Raw genomic sequence first — 24,926 nt, 5'->3', positions numbered from 1 at the left:
TCTTGTGTGTGGTCCTAAGATGAGACACCAACCTTGCTCTCAGGAAAGTGGAAGGCAAAGGAGAACTTTTACTGAGTGCTCACATACCTATATCTAATATCTTAAGATAGGTATTATTATTTCCATTTTTACAGATGAGACTATGTGAGAAGTCTAAAATCTCCCTGCAAGTCAATTGCCAAGTAGCAACTGAAATCCAGGCTTGGACTTCTCTGGAGGTCCAGCGGTTAAGACTTTGACTTTCAATAATAGGGGATGTAGATTCAATCCCTGGTTGGGAAGCTAAGGTCCCACATGTCTCATAGCAAAAAAAAAAAAAAAAAAAGGAAGAAATATTGAAACAAATTCAATAAAGACTTAAAAAATATTTTTTAAAATAAACTCACTGTCCTTATTAATGACCAACTTTAAAAAAAGAAATTCAGGCTGACGTGATACCAAAGTCCTTGCCCTCTCCCTCTATTCTCTGCTTTCTAGGCCCTGGTAACACTCCAGCAGGGATGGGGAGGGTCTAAGTTGGAGACTTTTATTTTGGGAGAAAGCCATTCACTCCAGGGTACAGCAGTCTTGAAGTAAATTGCAGAGGTGGCTAATCTCAGGCTGAAAAATAACTGTGAATATGAAAAATGCTTGAAAACAAATAGAGTTCTGGACTCATGTCAAAACCAAAGAAGGATGTAGACAAAGGCAGGGTTTGTTTCCTTGAACTTTGGGGACTGGAATGCTATGCTAAGTCACTTCAGTCGTGTCCGACTCTGTGTGACGCCATAGATGGCAGCCACCAGGCTCCCCCGTCCCTAGGATTCTCCAGGCAAGAACACTGGAGTGGGTTGCCATTTCCTTCTCCAATGCATGAAAGTGAAAAGTGAAAGCGAAGTCACTCCCATGGACTGCAGCCTACCAGGCTCCTCCATCCATGGGATTTTCCAGGCAAGAGTACTGGAGTGGGGTGCCATTAAGGCCCAAGACAAATCCTCAGTCAGTCGATCAGTCAGTTCAGTTGCTCAGTCCCGTTCAGTTCAGTCGCTCAGTCGTGTCCACTCTTTGCGATCCCATGAATCGCAGCACACCAGGCCTCCCTGTCCATCACCAACTCCCGAACTTCGCTCAGACTCACGTCCATCGAGTCAGTGATGCCATCCAGCCATCTCATCCTCTGTTGTCCCATTCTCCTCCTGCCTCCAATCCTTCCCAGCATCAGAGTCTTTTCAAATGAGTCAGTTCTTCACATCAGGTGACCAATGTATTGGAATTTCAGCTTCAGCATCAGTCCTTCCAATGAATATTCAGGACTGATCTCCTTTAGCATGGACTGGTTGGATCTCTCAAGAGTCTCTCTTGGGGACTGAAGGGACTCTCAAGAGTCTTTTCCAACACCACAGTTCAAAAGCATCAATTCTTTGGCACTCAGCTTTCTTTACAGTCCAACTTGACTCACATCCATACATGACTACTGGAAAAACCATAGCCTTGACTAGACAGACCTTTGCTGGAAAAGTAATGTCTCTGCTTTTTAATATGCTGTCTAGGTTTGTCATAACTTTCCTTCCAAAGAACAAGCATCTTTTAATTTCATGGCTGCAATCACCATCTGCAGTGATTTGGAGCCCAAGAAAAAAAAGTCTGCCACTGTTTCCACTGTTTCCCCATCTATTTGCCATGAAGTGTTGGGACCAGATGCCATGATCTTCGTTTTCTGAATATTGAGCTTTAAGCCAACTTTTTCACTCTTCTCTTTCACTTTCATCAAGAGGCTTTTGAGTTCCTCTTCACTTTCTGCCATAAGGGTGTGTCATCTGCATATCTGAGGTTATTGATATTTCTCCCAGCAATCTTGATTCCAGCTTGTGCTTCTTCCAGCCCAGCGTTTCTCATGATGTACTCTCCATATAAGTTAAATAAGCAGGGTGACAATATACAGCCAAATCGTAGTTTCTACCATTCCTAGCTGGGTCCTTGGGTGAGACAAACCTTGCTGAGACTCAATATCTTTATGTATAAAATACCCATATATAGAATCATTTGTTCTCTTATTAAGGGGAATGTATTAATTCTTCCTCTCCCTTTAACCCATATGGCTATGCAGATTTTGAAGGTGGCCAGCAGAAGGAACAAGAAGGAGTTGAAATCTAGCCTGAATTCTTATTTACCCAGCTTTACCTTTGGAATAGAGCTATATCAGGCCAGAGGAAGGGGTACTTTTTTTTTTTTCATTTGCACAAAAGCACATAAAAAACCAGGTGGCACAAAATAGCACCCCTGCCATTGAGAACCAGGCCTTAGACTGAGTGTGGTGAAACCAGACCGGAAGCAGGTACAGTTTCTATCCTAGAGGAGCCTATAGTCTGAAGCTGTGGTTCCTAAGTGATATGATGGCACAGGGAAGTGCTCAATGAATGGCAGACAGAACGGCAGATACTGCAAAAAAAAAAAAAAAGAATGGTACTCTGAGTATTGGTCACAGAAGGGTTTTCTGGGGGACAGGGTAGGGGTGGTCTTCAAGATGGACCCTGGAGAGTATAGAGGAATAAGATAAGCAGAAGAAGGGAACAACACAGGCAAAACTTGGGAAAGGAGGCTCCTTTCCCAGGTCAGACTGGCTGAAACAGAGGCTTCCTGTAGGAGAGAAGAGGCAGGTATAGTTGGAGAGGTATGGACAGTTTCATATTTTAGAGGTCAGACTAGAACCACTGGGGCTGCTTAAACAGCTCAGGTCAAGCCTTCAGAGGATCTCTCTGTTGATAAGTGTGTGATGGGAGAGAATCAAAATGCAGAGAAAAAAGAATCATATAACTCCGCCTCAAAAGTCAAATGAATTATCTTCTACATTATACCAGAAATCCTAGAGAGTATAACAAAACAAGGGGGAAAGAAAAAGCACCAACTGTGAAGGAAAAGTAAAACTGCCTTTAAAATATATTGCTTGTGAGGAAATTTTTTCATGTTAACATAAAAAAAATCCTAAGCAGCCTATAGAAATGCTGGAACTAATAGGTGAATTTAACAAGATCCCAGAATACAAGATGAATATATGAAAATAATTTGTGTTTCTATAAATTAGCAACAAACAATTAGAAAATCACATTTTCAAAAAATATCATTTACAATGCATCAAAAATAAGAAAAAGGGAAAAGTTTTACAAAATGTGTACAAGACCTGTACATAGAATAGTATAAAGCACTGCTGAGAGAAATTAAGAACAAAATAAATGAAGAGATATATACCATGTTCATGGATAGGGAAACTCAATATTAAGATGTTAATTCTCTTCAAATTGATCTATTGATTCAACGTAACCCTAAGCAAAATCCAAGCAGGATTTTAGGGGGGCAGAAATCAATGAGTTGATTCTAAAATTGATATGGAAATGCAAAGGACTCAGAAGAACTAAAACAATTTTGAAAAATAAGGACAAAGTTAGAGGATTTATGCTACCTGATTTCAAGACCCACTTAGAAAGCTACAGTAAGTAAGACAGAGTGGAACTGGCATAAGGATAGATTCAGATAAGATCAATGAAATAGAATAGAGGATCCAGAAATAAATCCATGCATACATGATTAATTGAGATTTACCAAAGGTGTTAATTCAATAGAGAAAAGATAGAGAAGTTCCCAGGTGGTCTAATGGTTAGGATTTGGTGCTTACAGTGCGGATGCCTGAGTTCTGATCAGAGAACTGTTCTGATTAGAGAACTGTCTGATGTGCCAAGGATGCATGCATGCTAAGTTGCTTCAGTCACGTCCAGCTCTTTGTGACCCTATGGACTGTAGCCTGCCCGGCTCCTCTGTCCACGGGATTCTCCAGGCAAGAATACTGGAGTGGTTGCCATTCTCTTCTCCAGGGGATCTTCCCAATCCAGGGATCGCAGCCCTGTCTCCGTATGTCCTGCATTGGCAGGCAAGTTCTTTAACACTAGCATCACTGGGAAGCCCAAAGTTAAACATACATCTATTCTATTACCTCAAAATTCCACTTTTAGGATTCACCCAAGGTATATGAAAGCGTAGGCACCCGTAAAAGGCATATATGCAAAAATTTTATAGCAACTTTATTCACAATAGTCCCAAGCTGGAAACAACTAAAATGCCCAAGAACTGTTGAATGGACAAATTGCAGTTTTTCATATAAAGAGTATATTTCCATGTACTTGGCAATAAAAAGGAAGGAACTACTGTTACATGCAGCAATTTCTGTTTATCGCAAAGGCGTTGCGGTGAGCAAAAGAGATCAGACACAAAAGAGGGCATAGTATCTGATTCTATTGAGACAAAAATTCAAAAACAGATAGAACTAATCTATAGGGAGGGCAAGCAGGTTGTCTCAGGCAAGGCTAGGGGTAGGGAGGAGGGTTGATTGTACCCCAAGGAATGGTGACAGGTGACAGAAATGTTCTGTATCTTGACTGCAGTGGTGGTTCCATGAGTATAAACTCACCAAGATGCACACTTGAAATGTGTGTATTCTATTGTTTGTAAAATATACCTCAGTAAAATTGATTATTTTTAAAAATCTCAAGAGAAACAGCATTGTATAGTAATAAAAGAAATTGGAAGGAATCTAAATGTTAAAGAAAATGGATAATAAGCCATCATATATTCAGTAACTGGGGAACTATACAGCAGTGAAAATGAATGAACCAGATTGAGCATACACGTAAGTATGGACAAAGCTCAAAAACATAAGATGGAGTAAAAAAAAGGCAGACTCCAGAAGAATACATTAATGTGATGTTATTTACTTGAGATATAATCACATGTAAAGAAATTCTATACATTGTTCAAAGATCCACAGGTACATGATAAATGCATGAATAAGAACATTGAAATGATAAACAACAAATTCAGGAGAATAGTTGTGAGTGGAAGCGGTTTCTTACCAGTAGAGAGTGCATGGGTGGTTCTTGTATTATTCTTTATGTTGTTTGTGTGCTTTAAAGATTTCACAGGAAAACAAACAACAAACTAACAAAAACCTAAACCCAAAGACCACCTCCAGCTCAAAGAGCGTCTAGCTGGTATCAGGAGATCTGAGCTTTGGTCCAATTTGTCCTTGGACTTCATGTTCCAACCTGGCAAAGTCACTTCTTTCAAGATGAGAGGCAGGAGCCTCACACTGGAAAAAAAGGGTAAGAATCCATCGTGGGCATCAGAAAAGTGGTCGTGCCTAGAACCGGCACTCAAAGGGAATTAAGGCACCCTTTCTTTTTATATATATATGAATTTATTTATTTTAATTGGAGTCTAATTACTTTACAATATTGTATTGGTTTTGCCATACATCGACATGAATCTGCCACAGGTGTACAAGTGTTCCCCATCCTGAACCCCCCTCCCACCTCCCTGCCCATACCATCCCTCTGGGTCATCCCAGTGCACCCGCCTGGAGCATCCTGTATCCAGCATTGAACCTGGACTGGCGATTCGTTTCACATATGTTAATATACATGTTTCAATGTCATTCTCCCAAATCATCCCACCCTTGCCCTCTCGGCATCCTTTCTTTACCTCTCCAATGTAGTGACCTGCAAGCTGAAGGGGAGCCGGGTAGTGGACGGGGGAGCCCTGGGGGAGGGGTGTCGGGCCGGCACAGCTGGAGGCAGTAGGGCTAGAGGATAGGGGCTGCTCTGCGGTGTCCGGAGTCCAGGGACTCGGAGTGGACCACCCAGAGAGCAGGATCAAACCCTCATCTCGGGTTGTGTTCGGGTCCTCAGCCTGCTTGTGGACTAACAGCAAGGGGCATGTCTTTCCAGACCCCTGAGGATCCGGAGCAAGGCTGGTAGGTCTGGAAAGCATTGTTTAGAGAACCACGCCCAAGAGGCTTCCAGTTACTGCGTGGTTGGCCTGGTGCCGTCAACTAACTACTGCCCTAAGGCAGAGAGGGAAAGTGACCAGTCTAAGGTCACACCGCAGGTGATTGAAACTTGATACTTGTATATCCTTGGGCAAGTTACTTCACCTCTCTGGGTCCAGTTTTCCTATGAGTAGAGTGGGTAAAAAGTTGTGTGTGTATGTATGTGTGTGTATCTGGAAGACTCCATACCAAAGTATCAGTGGATATTTCTACAAGGTGAGGTTATGGGTGACTGTTATTTTTAATGTGGTTTATCCTTATTTTCTAATTTGTTGTTTCATAATGAATACATATGTATCTAGTTATTTTTATGAAGAGAGTAACAGCACAGAACTGTAAGCATTGAAGGAGACTGCTGCTGCTGCTGCTGCTGCTGCTGCTGCATTGAATCAGTTGTGTCCGACTCTGTGCGACCCCATAGAGGGCAGCCCACCAGGCTCCCCCATCCCTGGGATTCTCCAGGCAAGAACACTGGAGTGGGTTGAGACTAGCACAATTCCTAGTTCACAGTGTGTTCTCCATAAATGTGAGTTCTCCCTGCTCACTCTTCCCTCTTACACTTACCTGCCCTTCTGGTTGGAGACTCTGGCCCCCAGACCTCAGGTTGGGAAGAAGGTGCGGTGGTACAGAATTCTATTTACTACCTGTGTAGCTTTGGATAAATCACTTGACCTCTCTGAGTCTCAGTTACCTTGTCTGCAGAATGGGGAGAAAAACAAAGGAAGTTTTCAAGGACTATGTGACATACAAGGTGGGAAACTGCCTGGCATACAGTAGGTCTGCAGTAAGTGTCTGTAGGAAGGAACATGATGCACATGATAAGGAACGAGCATTACAGTAGGTTCTAGACCTACTGTAGAGGTCAAAGATCCTAGCATAGATTCCAAAGAGCCCAAGGGGTCCACAGATAGCGCTCAGCCTGGGAGAGGTCCATGAACTTGGATGGAAAAAAGTGACATCCTTGTTTTCACTGCCTCTAAGTCAAATTTAGCATTTCCTTCTATCATGCACATAAGCAGCATCACGTAGTATTAGCAGAACCTGTGACTTTGTCACCAGTGGTGTGTGTGTGCTCAGTCGCTTCAGTCATGTCGAACTCTTTGTAACCCTATGAACGCTGGCCTGCCAGGCTCCACTGTCCATGAAATTCTCCAGGCAAGAACACTGGAGTGGGTTGCCATGCCCTCCTCCAGGAGATCTTCCTGACCTAGGGATCGAACCCACATCTCTTGCATCTCCTGCTTTGCAGATTCTTTATCATCTGAGCCACCAGGGAAGCCCTGTCACCAACAGAAATCATAGTTATTTTTGTATTGCATTACAGTAGCAATATCTTGAAGTATTGTTTTTATAGTCATTTACCACCTCAAAAGTAATAATAGTTAATAAATAAATCTCTATATCTTATTATTTAATATGTTAAAAAAGAACTAATTCACAAAATAACTATTTTGATAATGATTCTATATAATTGGTATACTTTGTAATTCTAATTTACTTTTTGTAGTTAAAAATATTCTTCTGAATAGGGGACCATAGTCTTCATCAGTGCCAAAGAGGACTGTTGGCTAGACAGACATGGTACTAGTCCCTCCTGGGCCATTGGCTGCTTTGTGACATTGGGCTTGTTATCTCTCTCAGGGGCATAATCATCCCTACCTGGCTCACTCCACAGGGTTGCTGGAGAAACTAATTCTTGGCAGGAAAGGGCTTTGGAAACTGTTGGCAGCTTCCCAATTTGCCAAAAGCCAGAGCAGAGTGCTTTGTATCTCACAGCTGAATCCCATGTCTTCAGGAGACCTTGCTCCTTTCCATAGGATTCCAAATCCTTCCTCTTTAATCTCTACCTGATAAAGAGGCCAAAGCGCACCTCCCTTAGAGTATGTCATCCAGTTCCCAGTTTGCAGAGATTCACAGGAGGAATTTTCTGGAGGATAAAACAATTCCTTCCACTTTTCATATTTGACCTTACAGTGGCCCTTGAAGATACTACCCCCTCAAAACTTCTCCCTTCTCTTTCAGATGGTGATCCTTCTGTGGCCATGGTCCCTGCATTTCCCCTTTCCCTGCCCTGTCCTAGATCATCTGTCTGGCTCGCATTCTATACTGTGTTTCTGGGCAGACCCAGATCTGATTTCTCTCAGGGGGCCCAGTGCCCAGGTCAAGGGCATGGCACACATCAGCATCTGAGGAGCTGGCCTGGATGAAGAAACGGAACCTGAAGCACAGAGAGGAAAAAAGCAGAGAAGGAGTAGCTAGGGCTTGAGATCCCCTGATGCCCATTATTTATCCCATTCACACTGACAGCAAGAGATAGAGGAACTAGGGACTCCCAAGGCATCACATCAGCTATTTCCTACTCTCCCCACTGCTGTAAGAAATCAGGAGAGCTAAAGATTTTGTAATCGTGTGTGAGTCCCTGCTCATCAGAACAATGGAAGGTGTCAGATTCAGTGGCTTTCAAACCTTCTTGACCTGACTCAAAATGAGAAATCCTTTTTACATTGTGATCTGGACCACAATACATACAGACATATGTAACTGAAACATTTTATGAAAGACTACTTAGCTTTACTATTTGCACTATACTTTTTCTATTCCATTAATTTTTTTTTCTTAATGCTAGCTGTAACTCATCCACTGATTACATGATTCACAGGTCCTTTTCAGCCTAAGCACTCTGTGATTGACTGAATAGGAATTATTGACAACTCAAGTCCAACAGTCCCTAGTCCTGGTTCAGTGTAACTGGGCCAAAATGTGCACCTTAACTTAGAGCCTGGGTCTCCCCAGTGAACCCTGACCGGACAGACAGATAATCTGCAAAAGCTTCCTACAGCTCCTTCAGACTGTAGGAAGGAGCTTCTTCTGATCCTAATAAGAACACTAACCTTGTGATCTGGGAAAGTTATGTGAGAATGGTCAGGCCTATTGGCTTTGCTCTTGGGTAGGTGGAGTTACCATCTGAACATCCACTAGCCTCCTTATCCTAGGCCAGTGTGGGAGAGAGAGTGTTTGATCAGGGGAGTGTGAACACGTCAGTGCATGAGGTAGCTGCTCAGGGAAAGGAAGTTGCAGGCAAGGAAGCCAAAGGATGACAACATGTAAAAGTCACTGAAAAAGAGGCGCTGTGGGAACCCCAGAAAGATCAAGGGCTTGGGAACAAGAAAGACCCAGGTTAAAATCCCATGGGTTTAAGAGCTCAGGAAAATGACTCTCATCTGACCCTTAGCTCTCATTTATAAAATAAGTTTGAAAATCCCTGGTTCTCTGAGTTGTTGTGAAGGTTAAGTGAGATCGTGCATTAATCATACCTGTACTGACCCTACTGTGGGGTCGATGTCAGGTCCCTCGTCCGTGTCCTACAGTAGCCTGGCACTGCCCGGGGATTCCCAGTGACACTCACAGTGCGTACCTAGCACCATGGATGGTGCTCAGCACAGGTGTGGAATCCAAGCCGGTGACTTCGATTCCCGCTTTGCCACCCTGCACATGGGCTGTCTCTCTGAGCACCCAGCGCCCGAGTGCGTCCACCAGGAACGGAGTGGGGCTGGTGGGAGCCGCGCGCAGAGACGAGAGGCTGCTCCCTCCTCCCGGCTCCGCAGGTCGCCCCCCGCCCCTTGCTCAGGCGCGATCCCCCGCCCGCCTTCCCGCCCCTCTCCACTCCCACCTCTCCTCGGCCCTCCTCCTTCCTTCCTCCCTCTCCCTCCTCCGTCCCCTCTCTTGGCAAGACTTGTCCGCGTACCCGATTGCCTCTCGATCCTCTCTAGAATCTCGGGGGCTCTAGGTCTCTCACCGCTCCGTCTGCGCCCATCTGTGTGCCTCTCCGTCTCTGTGTCAGTTTCTGTCTCTCTGCTTATCTCTGCCTCTCTGTGTGTCTCTTTCTCGGGCTCATTGCTGTCTCTGTCCGTCAGTCCGTCTGGGGACCCGGGGTGGCGGCGGGCGGCGCGCAGGCCGCGATGAGCGGCGCCTGCACGAGCTACGTGAGCGCCGAGCAGGAGGTGGTGCGTGGCTTCAGCTGCCCGCGGCCGGGGGGCGAGGCGGCCGCCGTCTTCTGCTGCGGCTTCCGCGACCACAAGTACTGCTGCGACGACCCGCACAGCTTCTTCCCCTACGAGCACAGCTACATGTGGTGGCTCAGGTACCGGCCCTGGCCCTCACCCCACCTAGAACCCCGCTCCCGTCCTAGCCCCCTTGCTCCATCTTCGGCCCAACCGCGTGCTAAACCCTCAATCCTCATCCAGTGCCCACCCCAAAGTCAGCACCGACCCCCACCCCACCTTTACCCCCTCAGGCTCTCACCAACCCAGATCCCCCCTGCAGCCGCTTCTCCGCTCCATTCCCCCATTTTACTGTTAATGCTAAGTCACTTCAGTGTGTCCGACTCTGTGCGACCCCATAGATGGCAGCCCACCAGGCTCCCCGGTCCCTGGGATTCTCCAGGCAAGAGTACTGGAGTGGGGTGCCATTGCCTTCTCCATCACCCCCCGCCATTTTAACCCAACCGTTATTCAGATCCATCCTTGAACCTTATCCCAACTCCACCCTGGAAAAGCTTCATTTCATCCCCACTCCAGATGTCCTCATCCACCACCCTCAACCCAAATTACACAACAACCCCCACCCTAACAGCAAACTCCCATCACGCAGCGTTCACAGGATAACTCCTCCTTTATCTGTGTGCCCAGCAAGGTCCCCTTCCTGATATCATCACCAGCCTCATTCCTGACCTTACCCACTCCCCAGTACTGATCCAAGCTCTTACTCTACCAGCAGCCCTGATCTCCTCCTTCATCCTCCCTGCAACCCCACCTCAGCTCTCCTTCCCCACCCTGACTCCAAACATTATCTAGACCTCACTCACAAGCCTTAATACTTCATTAGATGCTATTCTCCAACTCAATCCAAGACTCAGCCCAACCTCAGTCCTTTTGTTCCCGCTCATATTTAGTCATTCTTTCAGCCACCCTTGCCTGTGAACTTAGCATGTCAGGTCCTGTGGTGAGTTCTGAGTGAAGGCAGATGACCAGAGATTCAGAGTTGCCTTCAAGTTCATCATTAAACAATGACATAATGCCACAGCAGAAGCCAGATCAGTGTATTTGCGGTGAACCCCCGCCCACAGGACCCCAGTCTCCTCACTTGTTCAGAGAAGGAGATGATAAGACCAGTGCTGACATTCCTGGAACCTAAGTGTGGAGCTGAGAGGGCAATAGATCAATAGATCTCAGTCTCTCTGGGTCTCCAAAGGCCTCACCCAGAAAACAGGACTTGATCCTGAGTGCTCTAGAAAACAGGCATCAGCAAAAATGGGGTGGGCCATCTCTGTAGACATTGATCTTCCTGTCCCTTGGAGGTATGTGACTGGAGGCTGCACGCCTTCTGGATGTAAAAGGACAGCCTGCCTTAAACCCTCTCTGAGCCACTGTCTTTTCACTTATCAGATGGGGATGATGATGCTGACTAGGGCAAGGGCCAAATGAGATCAAGATCAAGGTAAAATCAGCTTGGCATATGCCACTAACAATTACAGATATCATTGCTTTTTATAGACAGCTCGGTTTGTAATTTCAAAGGATTTTCAGATGGCCAGGTTTTCAAATCCTGCACATTTGGCTGCTGTCGCTTGCAGAATTATATTCATATATTCTCTGTTTATCCATATTTTCATTCGTTGATTATAGCTTTTTCTTTGTGCCAGGTGCTATGCTAGGCACAGTTCAGTTGCGAAGTTGTGTCCAACTGTTTGCGACCTCGTGGACTACAACACACCAGGCTTCCCTGTCCTTCACTATCTCCCTGAGTGTGTCCTTCACTATCTCCCTCAGGTCCACTGAGTTGAGGATGCCATCTAACCATTTCATCCTCTGTCACCCCCTTCTCCTCCTGCCCTCAGCCTTTCCCAGCATCAGTGTCTTTTCCAGTGAGCTGGCTCTTCACATCAGGTGGCCAAAGTAATGGAGTTTCAGCTTCAGCATCAGCCCTTCCAATGAATGTTCAGGGCTGATTTCCTCTAGGATTGACAGGTTGGATCTCCTTGCAGTCCAAGGAACTCTCAAGAGTCTTCTCCAACATCACAGTTCAAAAGCATCAATTCTTTGGCACTCAGCCTTCTTTATAGTCCAATTCTCACATCCATACGTGACTACTGGAAAAACCATCAGTTCAGTTCAGTTCAGTTCAGTTGCTCAGTCGTGTCTGACTCTTTGCGACCCCATGGACTGCAGCATGCCAGGTCTCCCTGTCTATCACCAACTCCCAGAGTTTATTCAAACTCATGTCCATTGAGTCGGTGATGCCATCCAACCATCTCATCCTCTGTCATCCCCTTCTCCCCCCGCCTTCAATCTTTCCCAGCATCAGGGTCTTTTCCAATGAGTCAGTTCTTCGCATCCAGTGGCCAAAGTATTGGAGTCTCAGCTTCAGCATCAGTCCTTCCAATGAATATTAAGGACTGATTTCCTTTAGGATGGACTGGTTGAATCTCCTTGCAGTCCAAGGGACTCTCAAGAGTCTTCTCCAACACCACAGTTCAAAAGCGTCAATTCTTTGGCACTCAGCTTTCTTTATAGTCCAACTCTCACATCCATACATGACTACTGGAAAAACCATAGCTTTGACTATATAGACCTTTGTTGACAAAGTGATGTCTCTGCTTTTTAGTATGCTGTCTAGGTTTGTCATAGCTTTCCTTCCAAAGAACAAGCGTCTTTTAATTTCATGCCTGCAGTCACCATCAGCAGTGATTTTGGAGCCTAAGAAAATAAAATCTGTCACTGTTTGCACTTTTTCCCCAACTGGTTGCCATAAAGTGAAGGGACCAGATGCCATGATCTTAGATTTTTGAATGTTGAGTTTTAAGCCAGGTTTTTCACTCCCCTCTTTCACCCTCATCAGGAGGCTCTTTAGTTTCTCTTCACTTTCTGTCATTAGGGTGATGTCATATCTCAAGTTATTGATATTTCTTCCAGCAATCTTGATTCCAGGTTGTGATTCATCCAGCCTGGCATTTTGCATGATGTATTCTGCATATAAATTAAATAAGCAGGGTGACGATATACAGCCTTGAGGTACTCCTTTCCCAATTTTGAAGCAGTCTGTTGTTCCATGTCCTGTTCTAACTGTTGCTTCTTGACCCACATACAGGTTTCTCAAGAGACAGTGGTCTGTTATTCCCATCTGTTGAAGAATTTTCCACAGTTTGTTGTGATCCACATAGTCAAAGGCTTCAGTGTAGTCAATGAAGCACATGTTTTTCTGGGATTCTCTTGCTTTCTCTATGACCCAGTGGATGTTGGCAATTTGATCTCTGGTTTCTCTGCCTTTTCTAAATCCAGCTTTTACATCTGGAAGTTCTAGGTTCAAGTACTGCTAAAGCCTAGCTTGAAAGATTTTGAGCACTACCTTGCTAGCAAGTGAAATGAGTACAATTACATGGTAGTTTGAACATTTTTTGGTATTGCCCTTCTTTGAGATTGGAATGAAAATTGAGCTTTTCCAGTCCTGTGGCCACTGCTGAGTTTTCCAAATTTTCTGACATATTGAGTGCAGCACTTTCACAACATCATCTTTTAGGATTTGAAATATCTCATGAATTCCATCACCTCCACTAGCTTTGTTCGTAGTGATGCTTCCTAAGGCCCACTTGACTTCACACTTCAAGATGTCTGGCTCTAGGTGAGTGATCACACCATTGTGGTTATCCTGGTCATTAAGACCTTTTCTATATAGTTCTTCTGTGTATTCTTGCCACTGCTTCTTAATCTCTTCTGCTTCTGTTAAGTCCTTGCCATTTCTGTGCTCTATTGAGCCCATCTTTGCATGAAACATTCCCTTTCTCCAGTCTTCTTGAAGAAATCCCTAGTCTTTCCCATTCTATTGTTTTCCTTTCTTTTCATTATTCACATAAGAAGGCTTTCTTATCGTTCCTTGCAGTTCTCTGGAACTCTGTATTTAGTTGGGTATATCTTTCCCTTTCTCCTTTGCCTTTTGCTTCTCTTCTTTTCTCAGCTATTGTAAGGCTTTCTCAGACAACCACTTTGCCTTCTTGCATTTCTTTTTCTTGGGGATGGTTTTGGTCACCAACTCCTGTACAGTGTTATGAACCTCCATCCATAGGTTCTCAGGTATTCTGTCTACCAGATCTAATGCCTTGAATCTATTCATTTCCTCTACTGTATAATTATAAGGGATTTGATTTAGGTCATACCTGAATGACCTAGTAGTTTTCCTTATTTTCTTCAATTTAAGTCTGAAATTTGCCGTAAGAATCTGATGATCTGAGTCACGGTAAGCTCCAGGTCTTGTTTTTGCTGACTGTATAGAGCTTCTCCATCTTTGACTACAAAGAATATAATCGATCTGATTTCAGTATTGACTATCTGGTGATGTCCATATGCAGAGTTGTCTCTTGTGTTGTTGGAAGAGGGTGTTTGCTATGACCAGTGTGTTCTCTTGACAATATTCTGTTAGCCTTTACCCTGCTTAATTTTTGTTCTCCAAGGCCAAACTTGCCTGTTACTCCAGGTATTTATTGGCTTCCTACTTTTGCATTCCAATCCCTATGATGAAAAGGACATTTTTTTGTGTGTTAGTTCCAGAGGTCTTGTAGGTCTTCATAGAACTGTTCAGCCTCTTCAGCATCAGTGGTTGGAGCATGCTGCTGCTAAGTCACTTCAGTTGTGTCCGACTCTGTGTGACCCCATAGACGGCCTCCTACAAGGCTCCTCTGTCCCTGGGATTCTCCAGGCAAGAACACTGGAGTGGGATGCCATTGCCTTCTCTGGTTGGAGCCAGAGAAGGTGCCATTTCCTTCTCCAGTGCATGAAAGTGAAAAGTGAAAGTGAAATTGCTCAGCTCAGTTGTGTCCGACTCTGAGTGACCTCATGGACTGCAGCCTACCAGGCTCCTCCGTCCATGGGATTTTTCCAGGCAAGAGTACTGGAGTGGGGTGCCATTGCCTTCTCTGGTTGGAGCGTAAACTTGGATTACTATGGTGTCGAATGGTTTGCCTTGAAAACAAACCGAGGTCATTCTGTCATTTCTGAGATTGCACCCAAGTACTTCATTTAAGACTCTTTTGTTGACTATGAGAGACACTCCATTTCCTCTAAGAGATTCTTGCCCACAGTAGTAGATATAATGGTCATCTGAATTGAATTCGTCCATTTCCACCCATTTTAGTCCACTGATTACTAAAATGTCAATATTCACTCTTGCCATCTCCTGTTTGACCACATCAAATTGACTTTGATTCATGGACCTAACATTCCAGGTTCCTTTGCAGTATTGTTCTTTACAACACAGGACTTTACTTTCACCGCCAGACATAACTACATCGACATCCATAAAACGGACAGGTCAGGATGGACAGTTCTGACAAAATGTGGTCCACTGAAGGAAAGTATGGCAAACCACCCCAGCATTCTTTCCTGGAGAACCCCATGAACAGTATGAAAAGACAAAAAGATATGACACCAGAAGATGAGCCCCCCAGGTCAGTAGGTGTCCAATATACTACTGGGGAAGAGTGGAGAAATAGCTCCAGAAAGAGAGCTGGGCCAAAGTGGTAACAATGCTCAGTTGTGGATGTGTCTGGTGGTAAAAGAACATTACTTCACACCATTTTAGGGCTAGTTGCATTTACACAATCACAGCTCTTCCACATCTCTCCATTTTACAGATGAGGAAACTTGTAAGAGGTTAAGTTACTATCTTAGATTACCTTAGTGAGAAGAAGTGTCAGAACTAGGATGAAAACTCAGGCCTGTCTGGTCCCAAGCCCTGACTTGACCTGCTCCACAAATGTCTAAGGCTAAATGACTCTCATAACCTGCTCAGATCATGAACTACTTATTGCCAAATTCATGCTTAAATCAAAGAAAGTGGGGGAAACCACTAGACCATTCAAGTATGACATAAATCAAAACCCTTATGATTATACAGTGGAAGTGAGAAATAGATTTAAGGTACTAGATCTGATAGAGTGCCTGATGAACTATGGAATGAGGTTCGTGACATTGTACAGGAGACAGGGATCAAGACCATCCCCAAGAAAAAGAAATACAAAAAAAGCAAAATAGCTGTCTCAGGAGGCCTTACAAATAGCTGTGAAAAGAAGAGAAGCAAAAAGCAAAGGAGAAAAGGAAAGATATACCTATTTGAATGCAGAGTTCCAAAGAATAGCAAGGAGAGATAAGAAACCTTCCTCAGTGATCAATGCAAATAAATAGAGGAAAACAATAGAATGGGAAAGACTAGAGATCTCTTCAAGAAAATTAAAGATACCAAGGGAACATTTCATGCAAAGATGGGCTCAATAAAGGACAGAAATGGTATGGACCTAACAGAAGCAGAAGATACTAAGAAGAGGTGGTAAGAATACACAGAATTGTACAAAAAAGACCTGCACGACCCAGATAATCACAGTGGTGTGGTCACTCAGCTAGAGCCAGACATCCTGGAATATGAAATCAAGTGGGCCTTAGGAAGCATCACTATGAATAAAGCTAGTGAAGGTGATGGAATTCCAGTTGAGCTATTTCAAATCCTGAAAGATGATGCTGTGAAAGTACTGCACTCAATATGTCAGCACATTTGGAAAACTCAGCAGTGGCCACAGGACTGGAAAAGGTCAGTTTTCATTCCAATCCCAAAGAAAGGCAATGCCAAAGAATGCTCAAACTACTGCACAATTGCACTCAGATCAGATCAGACGTTCAGTCATGTCCGACTCTTTGCGACCCCATGAATCGCAGCACGCCAGGCCTCCCTGTCCATCACCAACTCCCGGAGTTCACTCAGACTATTGTCCATCGAGTCAGTGATGCCATCCAGCCATCTCATCCTCTGTCGTCCCCTTCTCCTCCTGCCCCCAATCCCTCCCAGCATCAGAGTCTTTTCCAATGAGTCAACTCTTCGCATGAGGTGGCCAAAGTACTGGAGTTTCAGCTTTAGCATCATTTCTTCCAAAGAAATCCCAGGGCTGATCTCCTTTAGAATGGACAGGTTGGATCTCCTTGCAGTCCAAGGGACTCTCAAGAGTCTTCTCCAACACCAGAGTTCAAAAGCATCAATTCTTCAGCGCTCTGCCTTCTTCACAGTCCAACTCTCACATCCATACATGACCACAGGAAAAACCATAGCCTTGACTAGACAGACCTTTGTTGGCAAAGTAATGTCTCTGCTTTCGAATATGCTATCTAGGTTGGTCATAACTTTCCTTCCAAGGAGTAAGTGTCTTTTAATTTCATGGCTGCAATCACCATCTGCAGTGATTTTGGAGCCCAGAAAAATAAAGTCTGACGCTGTTTCCACTGTTTCCCCATCTATTTCCCATGAAGTGATGGGACCGGATGCCATGATCTTTGTTTTCTGAATGTTGAGCTTTAATCCAACTTTTTCACTCTCCACTTTCACTTTCATCAAGAGGCTTTTTAGTTCCTCTTCACTTTCTGCCATAAGGGTGGTGTCATCTGCATATCTGAGGTTATTGATAATCTCCCGGCAATCTTGATTCCAGCTTGTGTTTCTTCCAGTCCAGCGTTTCTCATGATGTACTCTGCATATAAGTTAAATAAGCAGGGTGACAATATACAGCCTTGACGTACTCCTTTTCCTATTTGGAACCAGTCTGTTGTTCCATGTCCAGTTCTAACTGTTGCTTCCTGACCTTCATACAGGTTTCTCAAGAGGCAGATCAGGTGGTCTGGTATTTCCATCTCTTTCAGAATTTTCCACAGTTTATTGTGATCCACATAGTCAAAGGCTTTGGCATAGTCAATAAAGCAGAAATAGATGTTTTTCTGGAACTCTCTTGCTTTTTCCATGTTCCAGCAGATGTTGGCAATTTGATCTCTGGTTCCTCTGCCTTTTCTAAAACCAGCTTGAATATCAGGAAGTTCACGGTTCACATATTGCTGAAGCCTGGCTTGGAGAATTTTGAGCATTACTTTACTAGCGTGTGAGATGAGTGCAATTGTGTGGTAGTTTGAGCATTCTTTGGCATTGCCTTTCTTTGGGATTGGAATGAAAACTGACCTTTTCCAGTCCTGTGGCCACTGCTGAGTTTTCCAAATGTGCTGACATATTGAGTGCAGCATTTTCACAGCATCATCTTTCAGGATTTGAATAGCTCAACTGGAATTCCATCACCTCCACTAGCTTTGTTCGTAGTGATGCTTTCTAAGGCCCACTTGACTTCACATTCCAGGATGTCTAGCTCTAGATGAGTGATCACACCATCATGATTATCTGGGTCGTGAAGATCATTTTTGTACAGTTCTTCTGTGTATTCTTGCCATCTCTTCTTAATATCTTCTGCTTCTGTTAGGTCCATACCATTTCTGTCCTTTATCGAGCCCATCTTTGCATGAAATGTTCCTTTGGTATCTCTAATTTTCTTGAAGAGATCTCTAGTCTTTCCCATTCTGTTGTTTTCCTCTATTTCTTTGCATTGATCACTGAAGAAGGCTATCTCTTCTTGCTATTCTTTGGAACTCTGCATTCAGATGTTTATATCTTTCCTTTCCCCTTTGCTTTTCGTTTCTCTTCTTTTCACAGCTATTTGTAAGGCCTCCCCAGACAGCCATTTTGCTTTTTTGCATTTCTTTTCCATGGAGATGGTCTTGATCCCTGTCTCCTGTACAATGTCACGAACCTCATTCCATAGCTCATCAGGCACTCTATGTACCAGATCTAGGCCCTTAAATCTATTTCTCAATTCCACTGTATAATCATAAGGGATTTGATTTAGGTCATACATGAATGGTCTAGTGGTTTTCCCTACTTTCTTCTATTTAAGTCTCAATTTGGCAATAAGGAGTTCATGGTCTGAGCCACAGTCAGCTCCTGCACTCATCTCACACGCTACTAAAGTAATGCTCAAAATTCTCAAAGCCAGGCTTTAGCAATACGTGAACCGTGAACTTCCAGATGTTCAAGCTGATTTTTGAAAAAGCAGAGGAACCAGGGATCAAATTGCCAACATCCGCTGGATCATGAAAAAAGCAAGAGAGTTCCAGAAAAACATCTATTTCTGCTTTATTGACTATGCCAAAGCCTTTGACTGTGTGGATCACAATAAACTGTGGAAAATTCTGAAAGAGATGGGAATACCAAACCACCTGACCTGCCTCTTGAGAAACCTGTATGCAGGTCAGGAATCAACAGTTAGAAGTGGACATGGAACAACAGACTGGTTCCAAATAGGAAAAGGAGTACGTCAAGGCTGTATATTGTCACCCTGCTTATTTAACTTATATGCAGAGTACATCATGAGAAACACTGGACTGGAAGAAACACAAGCTGGAATCAAGATTGCCGGGAGATTATCAATAACCTCAGATATGCAGATGACACCACCCTTATGGCAGAAAGTGAAGAGGAACTCAAAAGCCTCTTGATGAAAGTGAAAGTGGAGAGTGAAAAAGTTGGCTTAAAGCTCAACATTCAGAAAACGAAGATCATGGCATCTGGTCCCATCACTTCATGGGAAATAGATGGGGAAACAGTGGAAACAGTGGCTGACTTTATTTTGGGGGGCTCCAAAATCAGTGCAGATAGTGATTGCAGCCATGAAATTAAAAGACGCTTACCCCTTGGAAGGAAAGTTATGACCAACCTAGACAGCATATTCAAAAGCAGAGACATTACTTTGCCAATAAATGTCCATCTAGTGAAGGCTATGGTTTTTCCAGTAGTCATATGCAGATGTGAGAGTTGGACTCTAAAGACAGCTGTGCGCAGAATTGATGCTTTTGAACTGTGGTGTTGGAGAAGACTCTTGAGAGTCCCTTGGACTGCAAGGAGATCTAACCAGTCCATCCTAAAGGAAATCAGTCCTGGGTGTTCATTGGAAGGACTGTTGAAGCTGAAACTCCAATATTTTGGCCACCTGATGTGAAGAGTTGACTTATTTGAAAAGACCCTGATGTTGGGAAAGATTGAAGGCAGGAGGAGAAGGGGACAACAGAGGATTAGATGGTTAGACGCCATCACCAACTCTATGGACATGAGTTTGAGTGAACTCCAGGAGTTGATGATGGACAGGGAGGCCTGGCGTGTTGTGGTTCATGGGGTCGCAAAGAGTCGGACATGACTGAACGACTGAACTGAACTGAACCTGCTCTTCTCAGATCAGTTGAAAAGTCACTGGCTGACCCTCTGTTGTCTTCTGGGCACCGTTGTGGCACTTGGGGATACAGAATGAGTAAACCCTTCAGCATGTAGTCAGAATCCCATTCCACTCCTACCACCCGATTCCCCATACACCCCTATGGTTCCTCTCCTTGCCTGGGACCCTCTTGAGGTATGGAGTGCTTTAATGGCTCAGACAGTGAGGTAGAAGGTTGCATGAAGTGAGCTATGAGGTCACATTGCACATCAGTGTCCTTCAGAGTTTATGACCCCAAGGGCAGCCTGTAGGGCTGACTTTTCCTGGGTGCATGTTAAGTCGCTTCAGTCGTTTCTGACTTTTTGTGACTCTATATCCTATAGCCTGCCAGGCTCCTCTGCCCGTGGGATTCTCCTGGTAAGAATACTGGAGTGGGTTGCCATGCCCTTCTCCAGGGGATCTTCCCAACCCAGGGGTCAAACCCATGTTTTCTGTGGCTCCTACACTGCAGGTGGATTCTTTTACCAGTGATCCACAAGGGAAGCCCCCTAGGCTTGGCTAGAATGTGATTCACAAACATCACAGACAATTTCAAAGTGGAGAAGGGAAACTGAAGTCCTCAGGACATTTAGGTGATCAGTGTACTCCAGACCCTGAAATAACCCTTCTGGCATGTTCCTGTCGAGCCCCACCATTGCAGGGTGGAGACCTTGTTTTGCTCTGGACTCCATTTGGCCCTTTTCATGAAAGCTGGCCTTTAAAAAATTTGCAGATGAACTGTTTCCTTGGATAGTGCTAGAGGAGAATTGCTGTTTTAAAAGCATGTCTCAGGAAATGAAGACTCCCTGTGGGGAAGCAGCTGGTGTTATCACATGTCCGATAGACTTTCCAAACACCCGTAATCAGTAGTTTCTGGTTTTGATTAAGATGTGAGCCCAAGGGCTGCAGCCTTGCTGAAGGGCAGAACTGGCATTCAGGCACTGTAGATACATTATCTCATTTAATCTGTATGGACACCTGGTGAGATAGTGAATTTTATGAATGAAGGAAAATGAAGATCAAAAGGTGAAGGAGTTTTCAACTTATATGTGAGAGAGCCAGGATTCAAACTTAGAACTGCCTGACTCAAAAACCTTAACAAATGTTAGATCACCCCTCCAGTTCTTTCCCAGAAGTCACAGTGGGTTACCTATCTTTCAGAGTTGTAGGTTTGTGAAATTCTAGAAGGCTAGTGGCTCTTCAGGCCAGTTACCCATCATCAGCAAGAATCTTTAACTTCATTGAAAGGTGGATTCATCCAGGTCTTGTGCAAACCTGTCTGATAATAAAAAACTCACCACCTCTTGAGGCAGTACATTCACCATGGGACAACTTTGATCATTTGAAGTTCATTTTTTGAACTTATATTTTTTTGGTCACTTCATATGTTATGTGAGATCTCCTTTCCTTGACCAAGGATTGAACCCAGGCAATGACAGCAAAAGCCCAGAATCCTAACCATTAGACCACCAGGGAACTCCCTGGAGTTCATCTTATACTAAGGACAGATTTTGCCCCCTTGGACTCTCCCATGTTGTTCCCAGCTCTGTCCTTGAAACTGGTTCCCCTGTCCCCTGGAAGACGTTCAGTGCAGTACCTACTACCTGACTGTCTGCTGATCTGGAACGCATCCCCCCAACTCTCTCACCCACTCCTCAAAGGATCCTACTTTTACAGGCTTTTTCCAGCCAGGTACCCATAGATGTCCCTTGTAAAGGGTATGGTCCCAACCTGAGCACGAATCTTCCAGATCAGTCAGTCAGTTCAGTCACTCAGTCGTGTCTGATTCTTTGCAACTCCAGGGACTGCAGCACACCAGGCCTCCCTGTGTCTATCACCACCTCCCAGAGTTTACTCAAACTCGTGTCCATTGAGTCGGTGATGCCATCCAACTATCTCATCTTCTGTTATCCCCTTCTCCCACCTTCAATCTTTCCCAGCATCAGGGTCTTTTCCAATGAGTCAGTTCTTCGCATCCAGTGGCCAAAGTATTGGAGTCTCAGCTTCAGCATTAGTCCTTCCAATGAATATTCAGGACTGATTTCCTTTAGGATGGACTAGTTTGATCTCCTTGCAGTCCAAGGGACTCTCAAAAGTCTTCTCCAACACCACAGTTCAAAAGCATCAATTCTTTGGCACTCAGCTTTCTTTATAGTCCAACTCTCACATCCATACATGACTACTGGAAAAACCATAGCTTTGACTAGATGGACCTTTGTTGGCAAAGTAATGTCTCTGCTTTTTAGTATGCTTTCTAGGTTTGTCATAGCTTTCCTTCCAAAGAACAAGCGTCTTTTAATTTCATGCCTGCAGTCACCATCAGCAGTGATTTTGGAACCCCAAAAAATAGTCTGTCACTGTTTCCACTGTTTCCCCATTTATTTGCCATGAAGGATGAGACCAGATGCCATGATTTTAGTTTTCTGAGAGTTTCAAGCCAACTTTTTCATTGTCCTCTTTCACTTTCATCAAGAGGCTCTTTATTTTTTTTTAATTTTATTTAATTTTATTTTTTTTTGTATTAGTTTTGCCAAATATCAAAATGAATCCACCACAGGTATACATGTATTAGTTTTTCTTCACTTTCTGCCATAAGGCTGGTGTCATCTGCATATCTGAGGTTATCGATATTTCTCCCAGCAATCTTGATTCCAGCTTGTGCTTCATCAAGTCCAGCATTTCTCATGATGTACTCTGCATATAAGTTAAATAAGCAGGGTGACAATATACAGCCTTGACGTACTCCTTTCCCAATTTGGAACCAGTCTGTTGTTCCATGTCCAGTTCTTACTGTTGCTTCCTGACCTTTGTACAGATTTCTCAGGAAGCAGGTAAGGTGGTCTGGTATTCTCATCTCTTTCAGAATTTTCCACACAGGGTGTAATTCTCTTTAAGAATTTCTTTGTTGTGATCCACACAGTCAAAGGCTTTGGCATAGTCAATAAAGCAGAAATAAATGTTTTTCTGGAACTCTCTTGCTTTTTTGATGATCCAACAGATGTTGGCAATTTGATCTCTGGTTCCTCTGCCTTTTCTAAATCCAGTTAACATCTGGAAGTTCACAGTTCATGTACTGTTGAAGCCTGGCTTGGAGAATTTTGAGCATTACTTTACTAGCATGTGAGATGAGTGCAGTTGTGCGGTAGTTTGAGCATTCTTTGGCATTGCCTTTCTTTGGGATTGGAATGAAAACTGACCTTTTCCAGTCCTGTGGCCACTGCTGAGTTTTCCAAATGTGCTGACATATAGAGTGCAGCACTTTCACAGCATCGTCTTTTAGGATTTGGAATAGCTCAACTGGAATTCCATCACCCCCACTCGCTTTGTTCATAGTGATGCTTCCTAGGGCCACTTGACTTTGTGTTCCAGGATATCTGACTTTAGGTGAGTGATCACACCATCTTGATTATCTGTATTGTGAAGATCTTTTTTGTATAGTACTTCTGTGTATTCTTGCCACCTCTTCTTAATATCTTCTACTTCTGTTAGATCCATACCATTTCTGTCCTTTATTGTGCCCATCTTTGCATGAAATGTTCCCTTGGTATCTTTAATTTTCTTGAAGAGATCTCTAGTCTTTCCTATTCTATTGTTTTCCTCTATTTTTTGCATTGATCACTGAGGAAGGCTTTCTTATCTCTCCTTGCTATTCTTTGAAACTCTGCGTTCAAATGGGTATATCTTTCCTTTGCTCCTTTGCCTTTTGCTTCTCTTCTTTTCATAGCTGTTTGTAAGGCCTCCTCAGACAACCATTTTGCCTTTTTGCATTTTTTTTCTCTTGGGGATGGTCTTCACGAACCTCCATCTATAGTTCTTCAGGCACTCTGTCTATCATCAGATCTAATCCCTAGAATCTGTTTATCACTTCCACTGTATAGTTGTAAGGGATTTGATTTAGGTCATACATGAATGGTTAGTGGTTTCCCTACTTTCTTCAACTGAAGTCCAAATTTGCCAATAAGGAGTTCATGATCTGAGCCACAGATAACAGCCTTATAAACAGTGAGTAGATTAAAAAAAAAAGAAATAATATTTAATTAAAATACTAAACTAAAAAGTATTAAACTAATACTAAAGAACTACAAACTACTACATGCTCAGTGTGGGAAAAAAATAGAAAGGGCAGGAGAAACAGAAAAGAAAAGCAATCATGGGAGATCCCCAGTGTCTTAGCTTGGGTTCCCTAGAAGACTGGGAAACAAAGGACTTTAAGGCAAGCAGTTTACATGACAAACGATCCTAGAAAATACTGGTACAGGGTGGGAAGTGAGATGGGAAAGGGAAGGAGTTAATGGCGGTGTGCTACCAAGCAAGTCACCACCAAGGGCCACCAGCCTTGAAACTGCTATCCTGTGTCAGCCACTGCACACGCGTCTCAGAGTCATCCCACCTCAGGGCCGGGAAGCTGGGTGTTTACATGTCAGTTTTTTTCAGTCATTGGCTACATGCTGGAGGGAGAAGGGAGGCATCCATTTTCCTATACTTTTGACCTGTTCAGTGTGCAGAGATTCTTCTGGGCCCAAGAAAGCTTTCAGGCAAAGAGATACATATGCTGGCATTGAAACCCTGGCCAGAATATTCCAGAATTGTAAGATCCAGTGGGACATGGACAGGACATCCATAGCCTGTGCTATACCCAGAGACAGCCCATTAGCATTTAGTGTATTTCCATCCATCCTCACCTTGTTATGTTATATATGTACATGTTATTTTATGTATTTAAGTTAGGGCTACACTATATATTTAATATTGGGTCCTGCCTTTTTCACTTCACATTAACTCATCAGAATTTATCTTTGATCTTAAATTTTATTTGAAAACATGTTTTTTAATGGCTCTATACTATTCCATTGTAGGGATAGCCAATAATTTATTTAGCCCTGGGAAAGCAGACTCTCCAAAGCTCTAAGGTGTTTCTGT

The 24,926-nt window shown here is 43.8% G+C and overlaps 1 protein-coding gene and 1 long non-coding RNA gene across 2 annotated transcripts in view; one reads left to right on the top strand and one right to left on the bottom strand.

Annotated features, from left to right (window-relative positions):
* Window positions 1-4,723: 4,723 nt before the first annotated feature.
* LOC113890516 lies at window positions 4,724-6,981 on the bottom strand. The gene is made up of 2 exons (XR_003510514.1): window positions 6,419-6,981; window positions 4,724-5,116 (listed from the first exon to the last, which is right to left on the bottom strand). It is a non-coding gene; the product is annotated as an uncharacterized LOC113890516 (long non-coding RNA).
* A 2,545-nt stretch (window positions 6,982-9,526) lies between these two features.
* Window positions 9,527-24,926, top strand: part of SHISAL2A (shisa like 2A) — a 31,186-nt gene continuing 15,786 nt past the window's right edge. The window contains exon 1 of the mRNA XM_027537242.1: window positions 9,527-9,995. Within this exon, the coding sequence (XP_027393043.1) occupies window positions 9,814-9,995 (182 nt within the window). The 5' untranslated portion in view covers window positions 9,527-9,813. The remainder of the gene's footprint in view (window positions 9,996-24,926) is intronic.

This window comes from Bos indicus x Bos taurus, chromosome 3 (assembly GCF_003369695.1).
Source record: "Bos indicus x Bos taurus breed Angus x Brahman F1 hybrid chromosome 3, Bos_hybrid_MaternalHap_v2.0, whole genome shotgun sequence".
Taxonomy (NCBI): Eukaryota; Metazoa; Chordata; class Mammalia; order Artiodactyla; family Bovidae; genus Bos; species Bos indicus x Bos taurus.
Note: the sequence above shows the minus strand (reverse complement) of the source record. Positions and strands in the feature narration are given on the sequence as shown.